At 36.6% G+C, this 13,615-nt stretch overlaps 1 protein-coding gene across 2 annotated transcripts in view; it reads left to right on the forward strand.

The window, feature by feature from the left end:
• Positions 1–13,615, forward strand: part of TIAM2 (TIAM Rac1 associated GEF 2) — a 164,067-nt gene that overhangs the window by 144,428 nt on the left and 6,024 nt on the right. For both annotated transcript variants that reach the window (XM_088142292.1, XM_088142299.1), the window contains exons 16-24: positions 125–298; positions 955–1,023; positions 1,359–1,484; positions 3,823–3,931; positions 6,430–6,609; positions 8,731–8,849; positions 9,600–9,708; positions 11,495–11,553; positions 12,082–12,181. In XM_088142292.1, the coding sequence (XP_087998418.1) occupies positions 125–298; positions 955–1,023; positions 1,359–1,484; positions 3,823–3,931; positions 6,430–6,609; positions 8,731–8,849; positions 9,600–9,708; positions 11,495–11,553; positions 12,082–12,181 (1,045 nt within the window). The remainder of the gene's footprint in view (positions 1–124; positions 299–954; positions 1,024–1,358; positions 1,485–3,822; positions 3,932–6,429; positions 6,610–8,730; positions 8,850–9,599; positions 9,709–11,494; positions 11,554–12,081; positions 12,182–13,615) is intronic.

The following is a 13,615-nucleotide window of genomic DNA, read 5'->3' on the forward strand; positions in this document are numbered from 1 at the left end:
GTCACTATCTGCAAATAAAAAACAATTGGACTGTACTGTCCATGACTGAATCATCATAGAGGAGTCAATGTGTAATTGTAAGAAAAATATAATAAACTTTGTCTCTGCTCTTTTCAACCTGCAGAGCACTACGGAAATTGCAGCATTGTGTCCACATTTCCATGAAGCTCAGGTGAGTGGGATGGAAGGATTAAAAGATGTTCCCCCTCTAAAGCCATTGGCAAGACAACTTACAGATGCAGACAGACTCCGGAAAGTCATCCAAGAACTTGTGGACACAGAGGAATCTTATGTAAAGGTATTAGGCATGCTTTATTGTTCATTTGTCTCTCTCATTCTTCCTTCATTATTTTTGTGATCAGGTTCTGTATATCACCAGCGTTTTGAGATAAGATTAGGTTACTTAGATGCATTTCCATAATGTTATACAGTCCTTCCTCAAAGTATTGCTTAGGGATGATGGGAGTTATAGTCCTACATATCTGGAGGGCACCAAATTGGGGAAGCCTGAATTAAACTACAAACAAGATTTGAGGGAGGGATTGAGGAGAGATGGTGTAGCATAATGAACATAGAGAACAAATCACCAGACCTGGTCCAGCCATATTCTTGGCTTTGGCCCCTTTTGCTAATTATTTCTAAGAGATCTCCCCTCTGGGAGTGCTGTTTAATATCACACATACACACACAGACGATTGCATACTTTTAGAGGACTAAAGTATATTATAGTAAGACTTTTTTTTATAGTATGCTCATTGTTTTGACAATTAGAGTGGCATATAATAATTAAGGAATAAATAAATCTTTTTTTTTGTTCTAGAAGTGTTACGGTGAAATGTAAATAAAAAGCATTTTCTTATCACAATTACCTCTTACCCTCACATGCATGTTAAGAAGAGGTTTTTTTAAAAAAATACTTTCAGTGATAGTATATCATATTTTCTGTCCTCCTAGGATCTGAACTGCCTCTTTCAATTATATTTGGAACCTCTTCAGAGCGAGACTTTCCTTACTCAAGACGAGGTGAGAGATTTCAATGGTTGTTTTAACTGCTTTTAATCTTATCCAGGGTATGAGCATTTCAACTGTATCAGACATTTTAAAAGCACCTCCTTTCTTCTGTTTGCTGCATTAGTTATGTCTTGATGATAAAAGTTGATCCTCCTCCCTAACAGAAATGTTTCTAAGAAGTCTTTTGTTTCAGAAATCCTCTTGTTCCTCTGCATTTATTAATATGATGTATCACTTTGTTTATCTCGAGTAACACAATTAAACAGTAGGTCTTCTTTTCTTAGGCAGCCTTACTGCAAAGCAGTAAAAACTTATCTATGTTTATTTTTTTCCCCACTTCCATATAGATGGAGTCTTTATTTGGCAGCTTGCCAGAGATGCTGGATTTTCAGAAGGTATTTTTAGAGACGCTTGAAGATGGAATTTCCTCCTGCTGTGATTTTAACACACTTGAAACCCCTTCTCAGTTTCGGGTAAATACAAAATATTACATTTTGGAATATGATGATAGCAATTATTCCCTCTAATTCCCTTTATTTTTCCTCTGTTTTCTCTAGTTAGAATTTTTTATGCATAAAAACTAAAGCCCACTTACTATATATAGGAAGATTTTTTTCCCAAACAGAAGAAATTTTAAGATACCTTTTCCAGGGCCATGCTGAGGTCAGGTAAACAGTTTGAGAATCTCAGAAGCAAGTGCTCAGTTAATTAGTTTGTAGAATTACTCTAGCAATGTGAGTGAGAGGGAGTTTATATCAAATAAGCAAATCCCTGTGTTTGTCTCTAATATTTTAGAGACTTTTGTCCCTAAAAGCCCCTCACATTTCACAGAAGCTTCCCTACATCTTTTCTGGGAAAATAGAAAAGCGGTGAAGGAGAATCAAGGAAGCTTAAAGTCTGCGGTGCAAAAAAACCCCCAGCTGTTGTTCATTTTTGCTTATATTCTGACTTATTGAGTTCATTGGTAGCTCAAGTGCCTTTGCTGACCTGTAGAACTTTCTACCAACTTTGGCTGCTCTCCCAATGACAGACCTTCTTGGACAGATGCAGTTCAATAAGCATACTGTATATGTTTTGAACTACTGCAAAATGTTTTTACAGTATTTGAAGAATTGGCTCAAAATAGAGTGACTAGAATGTTGATTGGGCATATGGAAACTTATCTCTTACAATGTAGTTAGTTTCCTGATTTATTCTGGTGTATGGAGAAAAATCTATGTGGTCTCTAGGAGTTGAAAACAACTTGCTATCGCATAATCAATCAATTGATTAAAGACTTAAGTTGCTTGCAGTATTTGAAAACTATTTCCTCATGCACAAACTTTCAAATTATCACAGTTAACCTTAGAATCCCTTCTCTAATTCTCCCATTGTCTCTTTTCACAGTTTTTGGAAAGGATCATAGGTCATGATGTAGCTCATAGCGTTTTTGGTTATTATTCCATCTCTCTGCAGAACTAAGATATAAAAGAATCTAGCCTGTAGGAAAATTATATCAATTAGCCCATCATATCATTCTTGAAAGTTACCTGTACAGGTAGTCCTCGTTTAATGACTGCCTCGTTTAGCAAACATTTGCCGTTACGAAGGTGATGAAAAAGTAACTACGACTACAACCTTTACAGGTCTGTAAAGCAAAGGAAAGCGGAAGTAAGGTCATAAGCACAGTTGCAGTTTCACTTAGTGACTGCTTCACTTAACAACCAGGTTGCCAGTCCCAATTCTGATCACTAAACCAGGACTACCTATAGTTTATTATGGAGGTCCCTAATTACTTTCAGATCCCTGAATGAGAGTGCATATGCACACTGCACGTCAAACCTAAACTGTTAGGGTCTTCTGGATAGATCCTAACAATTTTAATTTTACTAAGTTATTTTACTTTGTTCTGCTAGCACTGTGGTGTCTACTATTTATTAGATATCTGAACCTTGACTGATAAACTATTTTAAATTTGTTGCCTCTTACTAAACTTTCCTGCGGGATAAAGTTAATTTTCTGTTATTCCTATTGTTCTCTCTCACTGTTGCATGCATCACAAGGGTTGTATAATTAATTTTCAAAAGCATGAATTGTAAGAGACTCTAGAATAGTAAAATAACTATTCAGAATATTCTCTATCAATTATTTAATGCATTCAGTTTCACATCAGTTTTTTTTCCTGAGTATGACAAGTTGTGCCATATGCTTTCATAGCTTCTTCTTAATCCAATTTTAGAAATGAATTAAACACCTGTAGCAAACAAAAATTGCATTCAAGAAAAGAAATTCTCATCACAGAAGAGGCATAATTGAAATGATTCATGCTCCCAGTGAATCTCTTTCCATCACATTTGTTTGCTTTAGTTCATGCAAATCTTATATTCATTATCTAATTTGTTCTGTTGATTTGTGTTTGTTACGTATCACCAGTTTGAAACCACTAGAAAGGCAAGATATATTCATATTCATAAATAGGCAACAGCTAATACGTGCAATTATATAATAACTCAAGTTACAGTCAATCATGATTACAAAAATCTTTAAGAAAAACTTCAGGAATGCAAAGCAGGGCAAAGCTGGAAGTAAAGTATAAAATAGAGGAAAACTACACAGAATCATAATGGGCCTTTAGTTTTTTCTTATTGTACTCTCCCTTGGTTCTGAATGGTTTCTTGGATTGTTTGTCATGATTATTCTGCACATTGAGAATTTAGTATTGTGAAATGAATGAATGACTACATGAATGAATGACTCTTTGAAGAATACTATTAGTCTTTCCTTAACAGCAAAATATGCATCCCTAAAATAAATGTCTCACCTTCGTTTCAGAAACTGCTCTTCTCTTTGGGAGGCTCTTTCCTCTATTATGCTGATCACTTCAAATTATATAGTGGGTTCTGTGCAAACCACATCAAAGTCCAGAAAGTTCTTGAAAGAGGTAATTGTCTCCATAAGGTAAACTAAGCATATGATAAAAACGAAGCAAAATAAAACAATTGTTTTTCAAGATGACCGTATTAAAAAAGGACTTTTCTTAAATTTTGCAATTGGTCTCATGATGCTAAAGGGTTTGAAAAGTGCATCTATTTTTGACACTTCTAAGCAAAGCACTTCTACTTAGGACTGCCTATCTTTGTCTGTCTTCTTATGGGAGTGCTCTTGGTGGGGGCCTTTTGGGTACGTTTATTTATTTATTTTGAAATAGAGCAGATCCGCTGCTGTCATAGAAACAGGCTTTAAAAAAAAAAAGAGAAAACTTAAATATGTGTTAAATGGAACCTTGAGGAAAAAATTACTTTGCCAAACCCGTTGTGAATAAACATGCATGTAAGTAGTTTCCGTAATGTGTTCCCCCTGCAAGAATGGGAGAGAATATTCTATGTGATTAGAGAAGTTCTTCATTGATGAGTGACATGTTCTGGAACCAATTGCTGACATTTTTGTATTTGTATTTGTAAACGATAATGTATAACTTTTATATATGACTGATAATTATGTTTTTAATTAATGTAACTGGCCTTGTGTAATGTATTTTTATTAGAAAGGTAGGCATGTATACGCATGTGTGTGTATACATAATACCTGTATATATCCATGTTACATCATCCTGCTGAAACAGCTAATAGAGCCATATCCACAGCAACCCCAGCTTTCTCTTTAAACCAACATTTCTTCTGGAGAACAGTTGTGGTGGAAGATAGCAGGCTGTTCTGCAGAAGGATAATTACAGATTGAAATGGAAAATTACAAACTAAATTTTCTGGTCTGCTCCTGTATATTTAGTGAAATAACAAGTAATTTTAACACTTTAAATTGCTGCTTGGCATTTGGTATGTCCAATGAAAATCCATCATGGCCAACAATGCTGTAAAAGCATGTGCTACACAGCATCGTTGTCGAAGCTAAGCAGATCTCGATCTGGTCAGTGCCTAGAAGGGGACAATGCAGAGACTGTCTTGAGTTTTAGAATGGAAAGGGAGCAATAAATGTACTGCACATAATAATAAAGTAGTAATTTGCATTTATGGTGTTGGATTAACAATATAAATACAACAGTTCCCAATAATCCTAGTGTAACAATGAGGTAGTATTGTTATGAGTGTGTATTTTCTACTGTCTAATGCAAATATTAACATAAGTAGAATAACAAAGATACACAGTACTGTAAATATTGTGTGGGTTGATGGACATATGTGGAGTTGTGAAAGCATGTGATCTCACAGGATAGTGGCCGTGGGGGGAAACTATTCAGGAAACACCCGTTTTTCCTGAAGACAAAATGTGGAGGACACTTCCACCATTACTTATTAACTTTTATTCTGTATTATTTCAGGCTTTTCTTTATCAAATCAGATCAACAGCCTAGGTTGCATTAATGATATCCTCTAATTAAGTCACTAAGATCTTTGGAAGAATAGAAATGGTTGGGGCTAGAACTTCATAGCATGCCAGTTCACTTTTTATTTAGCAATTTATTTTTTTGAAAAAAAAAAGTTATATGAAATAGCCTGACAGGCATCATTGGAGGTCTTTATGGATTGGCTTTGCTGAGGTAGTATGACTTCATTAGTTTTCAATAGTATGGAATCCATCCTCCATGACTAGTTAACTAAAGCAGGTATCTCCGACCTTTTGGGGCTGAAATTCCACCATTTTCACCTTGGGGAACATGCACTGATTGACCACTGTTTCCTAATTCCCACCACCCCCAGCTCCAGTCCAGCAAAACGCACTCTACTGTCCCTCCTCATTTTTCTCTAGTTTCTGGGTGGTGGGAGTCCAAACTCCTGGGATGGAGCCAGCTATGATTTTTAGTTTCTTGGAATTCTTGTCGGCCTTTGGAGAGCTCAGGAACATTCCTGGAAATGATACTGGATTCTGGCACTGATTTTTAATGTTTCTCCTTTCTTGATTAAAGTGTTTTTTTTTAATATAAAAAGTCACATGGAGTGAGGAACTTGGAGAGTATAAAAAAAAATGTGCACAGTGGTATCTGCAAATACCATATTGGATACCTCAGAACTAAATGTTCTTTAATCTGCCAGAAATGAGATGCTGTCAATATAAATAATCAAAATATATTACAGTGATAATTAGATCATTCATTAAACTATGACACATGAGGGAGTTTTTGATTAATCCTGTTCATTTCGAGAAGCTATTCTGACCAATGACAACTTTAATATTTTTCGGTGCTAAATTAATGTTATTTGTCTTGTTATTTTAGCTGGATAGTTCATCTTTTAAGAACAATTAATTTGAATTGTTTGGTTTTACTGAATTTTAGGATTATATTAACATCCTTGGCATTATTTTGTTATATTGCCTGAATATTTTTGAATGAAGAGCAATTAAGCTTTAACTATTGCAAGATAGTTTCATATTATTAATAATATCAACTACAACTGCTTTGTTCCATTTTTTTTTTCCCTTTAGCCAAAACTGATAACGCCTTCAAGGCTTTTCTGGATGCACACAACCCCACTAAACAGCATTCTTCCACCCTAGAGTCCTTTCTTATCAAGCCTGTTCAGAGGGTGCTGAAATACCCTTTGCTCCTGAAAGAACTGGTATCACTGACTGACGTAGAAAGCGAGGAGCATTACCACCTCACAGGTACTCCCCAGAATGGCTTGCCTTTAAATTAGCATTTGAAAACTGTCAAATGGATTTAGCACTGAGTTGTGCGAAGGAGAATTTATTATGCAGTTTTCTCAGTGACTGTATTTGAGCTTCGCATTAAACTAAGAGACTTGGTTCCTTTGGGTCTTGTGCGTTGGGTCTCCCCTACAGGTTGCTTCTGTTTTACACTGACAGCAGCTTGTTGCATCATCCAAGTGCTTAATTAAGATTTGTTTGAAATGAGCTGGATTCAGACCATGGCTTATAAATGGAATTATTTTAGTAAACTGTACATAAGTGCAGTCATGGTTGTTTTTTTAAAAAAAGCCACTGTCAGTCTCTTTACATCCATTCCAGAGAGAGGTAGGCTGCATACCAAATGGGAGACTAGGGTTTTCCCAGTCAAGGCAACTTAGCAACGACTTATTGTGACATCACATTCTAGCTACTGACGTGGATCACACAGCACAATAAGCAGAAACATTTTTCGGTTTTGGCTTAGTCCAATGAGTGAAATCAGTCATTATGATTGTGAAACTTCTCACCAGGCATTATGGTGAAACTAGTCATTAAGCCATAGATTGATGATTTAGCCATCATATGCTATAATCAGTTATGGCTTATTCAACAAACAATGGTTAGAACCAAAGGACAATCCTTTTATCAAGAGGCCACAGTTCTATTATTTTAAAAATATATGTTCTGATCAGGGAAACTCTTGAGTGAATTTTCTCAGAGACATCACAGGGGAACATGAGTTAAAAGTTTCAGCCCATTTTGTTCCTGTTCAAGGGTGGAAGTGGGTGAGCTTTGTCCATAGAGAAGCTTAGTACATCCATTTCCACCATAGATTAGCCTTTTTACCCCCCGCCAAAAATTGCATAATTGCAATTTGCCATAATTTTTTATTTTATGTTTATTTACATATCAAATTTGTCACTGCCCATCTTGTTGAAATGGCTCTGGGTGGTTTACAGAACAATTAAAATAAATTAAAATTACAATATGCAATAATCTTAAATAAAAAGAAAATAAATAGATCCAAAATAATTTGCCACTGATCTTGAGATAGCTGCAGATTGTGGTCTAGGGAACTATAGCCTTTCACTATATGTTATCCCTTCTTATTGAAACCAACCATGGCTTATGATGATTCATGAACCCAGCCATCATGAATGAACTTCCCCATGAGTTGTGAAATACCAGGGGTAGATTTCTCTGTTCTGGATATTGTCAGCAGCATTTTGTTTCTGCTGGTAAATTCCTAGGTTTTAAGTAATTAGACACCTTGGCACCACATTACTGGTTTCATCCTTAATTGGACTTCTCAGGCATGAGTAGCCAGATGTTACTCTGTGGGGTTCAAACCTTCTACTAGGAATTGAACTCATGGACCTTCATACTTGGATGATTATATACAATGGATTAGCTTTAGAAGCTATCTGGGTGGTGGTGCTCAGCAGTTTGCAGGAAGGGATATATGGAAGCTGTCAGGATAGTATATATAGCCCACCTTCCTTTAAGGTCTCAGAGCAGAGAGATTCGGATGTTACAATATGTCATGCCCCCATGCATGGGCTTTATGTGACTCCCACCACGACCATCCTTGCAAGGGGGTGGTTGGGAGAGTAGAATTTCTCTTTTTTTACACAGTGTATATCCTGTGTGCTCTGAGACCTTAAAGGAAGCTGATCGTTTATATATATCCCTTCTTGCAAACTGCTGACTGCCAGGACCTGGTATCTCCTAATGCTAATGCACTGTATATAATCATCCAAGTGTGAAGGTCCCTGAGTTCATTTCCTAGTAGAAGGGTTAAACTCCATAGAATAACACCTGGCTACCCATGTCTGACAATTCCCAATAAAGGTAAAACTGTTAATGTGGTGTTTCCTGGTGGTCAATGTAATCAAAAATACCACACAGGATTTTGTGAAAAAAATAGAAAAATTTCCCTCCCTGCCAAGAAGGGGGGTGGAATCATATAAAACCCCATACACAAGGGCAAGACATAATGTAACATCTGTATCTCATTGGTCTGAGACCTTAAGGCAAGTAAATTAGATGCAAGTGACTCTTAGCTGTTAAATCACAATCTTGTCTTAAAAATTGCAGAAGCGCTGAAGGCAATGGAGAAGGTGGCCAGTCACATCAATGAAATGCAAAAGATTTATGAGGATTATGGTGCAGTGTTTGACCAGCTAGTTGCAGACCAGAGTGGAACTGAGAAAGAGGTAAGGAAGCTTGGATTTTATTTTAATGTTTTATTCAGACAAATCAGTCCAACAGTGGCCTTAGTTCTGGATTTCTGAACATGGATTTAGACAGCTATTAGAATCTTTTTCTCAGTTTAGCTTGAGAAGTTCAAAACAATTTCTTTTGTAAAGAAATGTGTGTGGTTATCCAGAGTCAAGCTTGATTTGAGGACATTTTTACCTTTACTTTAGAACCCTCAACAGGAAAAAGAAACCAGCAACTTCTTAAATAGTTTCGGTTGCTGATCACTGCCTTATTAATGTCCATTGTTACCTTGTCTTATCATGTAATCTACATTACACAGGTGCCATTAATATATTTTAGCTTTTAAACAATGCTTATGAGGTGTAGGCCACCCATCACTTGTTTTGAAGGCAAGTTCTCTTTAAATTGTAGTCCTGTCCATACATATAGAAGTACATATATTACTAGAAGTAAATCTCACTGAACTCCATAGGATTTCAGTGGAGTCATGGAGTCTAAGACATGTTAAAAAGAATGCCTCTTCAAAGTTTGCTGCCTTACAAGTAAGTATGTATTTATCTTGAGATACCTGCACTATAAAGTCTTTCACATTAACTGCTGACATTTTTTGAAACCATTGGAACTGTGAAGTTCTCTTCACCTCTTTTTAATGGGTATTTTGAAGTGAACTTTTAGTATAATGTTGATTGCCTTCTATTGAGGGAATTGTCTTCAGTCTTCCTTCTTTTTTATTGTGGATATAGGTCACGGAACTTTCCATGGGAGAACTTCTTTTGCACTCTACAGTTTCATGGCTGAATCCATTCATGTTGTTAGGCAAAACAAGAAAAGAGCTGGAGCTCACAGTGTTTGGTGAGTGATCAATACCAATTTTATTTAAAATGAAACAAAAAAACATAAAAATCAGAAACTGAAATTGTCCTAGGATCTATGCCCACTTTAGGCTTAGCACAGCCAGTCACTAACCTACTGAGATTTGTGCTGGTGATTCTGGCAGCACATGATCACACCAGAGAATTAAAGCATCATCATTTGGAGAATGCTTAGCCCTGGTCCAGTGCCTGGTCTAGTATCCCATGAGACCTTGTTTTAAGAAAGTACCCATAAGGATTCATAATATCATTAACTTTTTCCCACTGGCCAGAAAGGCAGCAGTGGGCATGATTTAATCACCATGGTCAGTTAGCACTTGGGAGGTAGGCTTGGTGCCCTTAAACTTTGAAGATGAGAAACCCTCTTCTCACCTTGAAGGTGGGTTGGGCTGAGAGAGAGTTACTGGCCCAAAGTCACCCAGCTGGCTTTCATGGCTAAGGGAGGACCAGAACTCATGGTCTCCCTCTTTCTAATCCAGCACCTGAACAATCACACCAAACTGGCTTTCCACTTTAGTTTAGTCCTTCTGTGGCTGTTTCAGGACACCCAGACCCTTTTAGAATGATATTTCCCAATATTTCCTTAGGCCACTACAGACTAATACTTCATACCATTAAGAGTGAAAAAGAAACAAGAGGAAAAGAAATTTGTAAAATAAAGTCAGAAGTAATTTCTCTTTTGTATTTTTCTTTCTGCACTTTTGACTTTTTTTTTCATTCTTTACCTTTTTCTCTTCCCTACTTTCTATCTTAATCTTAAAAATCTTTCTATAAGTCTAAAATAGATGTAAGATAAAGTCTATCTAAAACTTAAGTCTAAAACTCTCTTTATCATTATCTTACCTTAAAAATCTTTCTTATATTTATCTTCTATCTTTATCTTCATCTTTCTATCTTTATCTTAAAAATCGAATAGTGATTCCAAAAAAAGAAGAAGAAGAAACAGGAGTAAGAGTGAAAATCAACTGACATTTCTGCTGAGTGAAACAGTCCTTTTCATTACCTGATGATCTGTGCATTTCTTCTCCTGTCACTATTTAGCAGTACTTTGCCATGCTGCTTTATAATGACTACTCATAAACTATAACATTCGCAAAGTGCCAGCATGGATGCTTTTAGCAAGTTCATGTGGAAAGCAGATTCCAAACATTAGAACGACCATCATGTAGCTTTTCTAAGCAGCCTTTAAGCCTCAGTTGGTCTTGCGCAACTGAATTTTATGATCCACGAGAAGCATGTTAATTTCTATACTGCCTGACTCTCTTGTTTGTAAGCTATGTCAGTATAATATAAACAACACTTATATACTGTTATAGAGCAGATAGTTGTTATACATATGGCAAAATTATTGATGTGTATTTAAACAAGGATGTTTGTATTTTATCTCACTTTGTTTTTACTATCACAGAAAAAAACCCCCATGTTTCTCATACATACATATTTCTTAGTGTTACAACTGATTTTAATGTTTTATCTTAATCTGTGCTGCATTTTGCACAATTCCATTCATAGTTTGTATCCAGCTTTGACATGCAGCTTGAGAGTATGTGATAAGACTCTCAGTAAGAAGAATGTAACTATTGCAGGTTCAGGAATATGGCCCAAGCCCTTGCACAAACAGTGGACTACTGGTCAAAGTGGCATTTGCGATGCAGAGCGTCCAATTGCTGTTGAATTTTAAAAAGCAATTTAGCACATACTGAAAAAGTATGATGATATACATTAGGAGGCAGAATCAATAAAGGCTGTTATCTTCTCTTTCTCAGTTTTTAAAAGGGCAGTCATCCTAGTATATAAAGAGAGCTGCAAACTGAAAAAGAAACTGGTAAGTATTTAGATCACTAGTACATAATTAGTACTGGTATATAAGTATACAATTGGAATGTACAGTTACTGAACATAAAGAGCATGCATTTGGGGGATTTAAGTACTCTAGACATCAATAATCAAAAGAAATAATTTGCTAAAAATAAAGGAATCACGTGTGTATCTTTAGAAACCCGAGACATTTTCCAGATTTAAACTGATTATCCCAGCTGAATATGAAACAATTTGCATGAACACACGTAAACTGTGCTCTTAGTAATTGGATAGCATAAATCAGGCAAGCTCCCATCCTATATTATGGGGAGTTCACATTCAAGGATAAGTGAAACCATGCATTATAGAAAAGCAGCAGAAGAAAGCTGGGATTTTGAAATTTTCTGTATAGTGTAAAATTGTTTAATGTTTTAAAATGTTTAGTTTTGATCATTTTTAAAAAGTAGCAGTGGCAGGCAAAATTCTTAGACTGAACAAAAACAAGCAGTTTTTAGGATAGCAATTTTAATTGTCTTTTCTTTTTTTAAAAAAGGCAGGTAATGTCCGTAATAATCACAATGATTTGGATTTGTTTAAATTTCGTTGGCTGATTCCTTTATCTGCTCTTCAGGTTCGACTGGGTAATACAGCAGGTGACTTGATTTTACCAAATCTATACATTCTTAAACAATCTCTGTTCTGTTTGTTTTGAAAGTTTGTCAACCATGAATATATTCATTTTGTCAATGTTTTCATTGCATCCTTCATAAATAAATATTGCACGGATGAAAAGTTCATTGTATATAATTAAGCAGGCCATTCACCACAACATTGGAATATAGTATTAAATGCCAAATCTGAAAGAATTCACTGTAGCTTAAAGCAATTTTAACACTTTTGTACATTAGGCAGTAAGCCTATTCGGTGGGATCTTCCTCCACTGATATAAAAGCTTTTTCCTCTGAAAGATGCTTCTGATCCAGTGATGGAGTGTTTCTGGCAAATTGGACAGAAGGGGCAACCTTTGCTGATTCCCTCTCTTCCTGCTAATTTCCCACGCTTCTGCAGTGGCAAGGGTTGGTGATTTTTGGAAACACCTAAGAAGGCAGCAGTGGAGGCTGCAGAGGGAGAAAGGAAGCGATTGGCTAAGATCCATTGCTTCCTAATTTTTGCCCACATGAGTCTTGTGAGCAGAATTCTGCTCAAGGAATGTGCCTGTCAACAAAAAAGAATCTGGATCAGAGTTCCAAAAAGGTGGCAAGGATAGGAAAGGACTGCTTTCCTTTACTGGAAAGTTTTCTTTCTCCTAAATAACAACCTTCCTTGTTTCTTCTGATTGATAACTAAATGGATTTGTGTGAATCTCCAGTACAGGTAGACAAAACAATGGTTGGTGAAAAGATCTTCCTAAAACAGTATCAAACAATGCTTTGAATTAGAAATTATTTCTAATATCAAATAATTATAGCTATTGAAATGCTAACGCATGTATAAAATATTTTTCATTCCTGCCTTTCTTTGACCAGCTAAATTATAAATTAGACAATACAGAATTAGTCACAGAAGTAATGAATCATAAATGCCACAAAATCCAGTGCTTTAAAGAAATTGGGTTCACTGCATGTAGGCTCAAATGTTTAATGCTTCTAAATTTAAGATACAGGTAGTCCTCAGTTAACAACCACTCATTCAGCGACTGTTTGATGTTACGATCGGTCCTCAAAGTTCTGGCCATCCCAGCACCTTGCAGTCATGTGATTGCAATCCGGGTACTTGGCAACCGGCTCGCACTTACAATGGCTGCAGCATCCTGCAGTCATGTGATCATCATTTGCAACCTTCCCTGCTAGCTTCCCACAAGCAAAGTCAATGGGTTTACTTTTTCTCCTGAGGATCCCACATCACCCCCCACCCATACTCCATAGAGCACACCTGCCCAAGCTCGCGCTGGGCTGCAGCACCCACCCCCTGCCTGGCCAAGCTCGTGCTATGCCCCAGTAGCCACCTACATGCCCTCCTGCACTCCGCAGCACCCCAATGACTGGCTGCACTCCCACCACAGCAGCCACCTGTGCACCCTCCCACAC

Source organism: Python bivittatus, unplaced genomic scaffold (genome assembly GCF_059951505.1).
Source record: "Python bivittatus isolate LINGU-HERP-01145 unplaced genomic scaffold, Pbiv_v1 ctg000020_np1212, whole genome shotgun sequence".
Taxonomy (NCBI): domain Eukaryota; kingdom Metazoa; phylum Chordata; class Lepidosauria; order Squamata; family Pythonidae; genus Python; species Python bivittatus.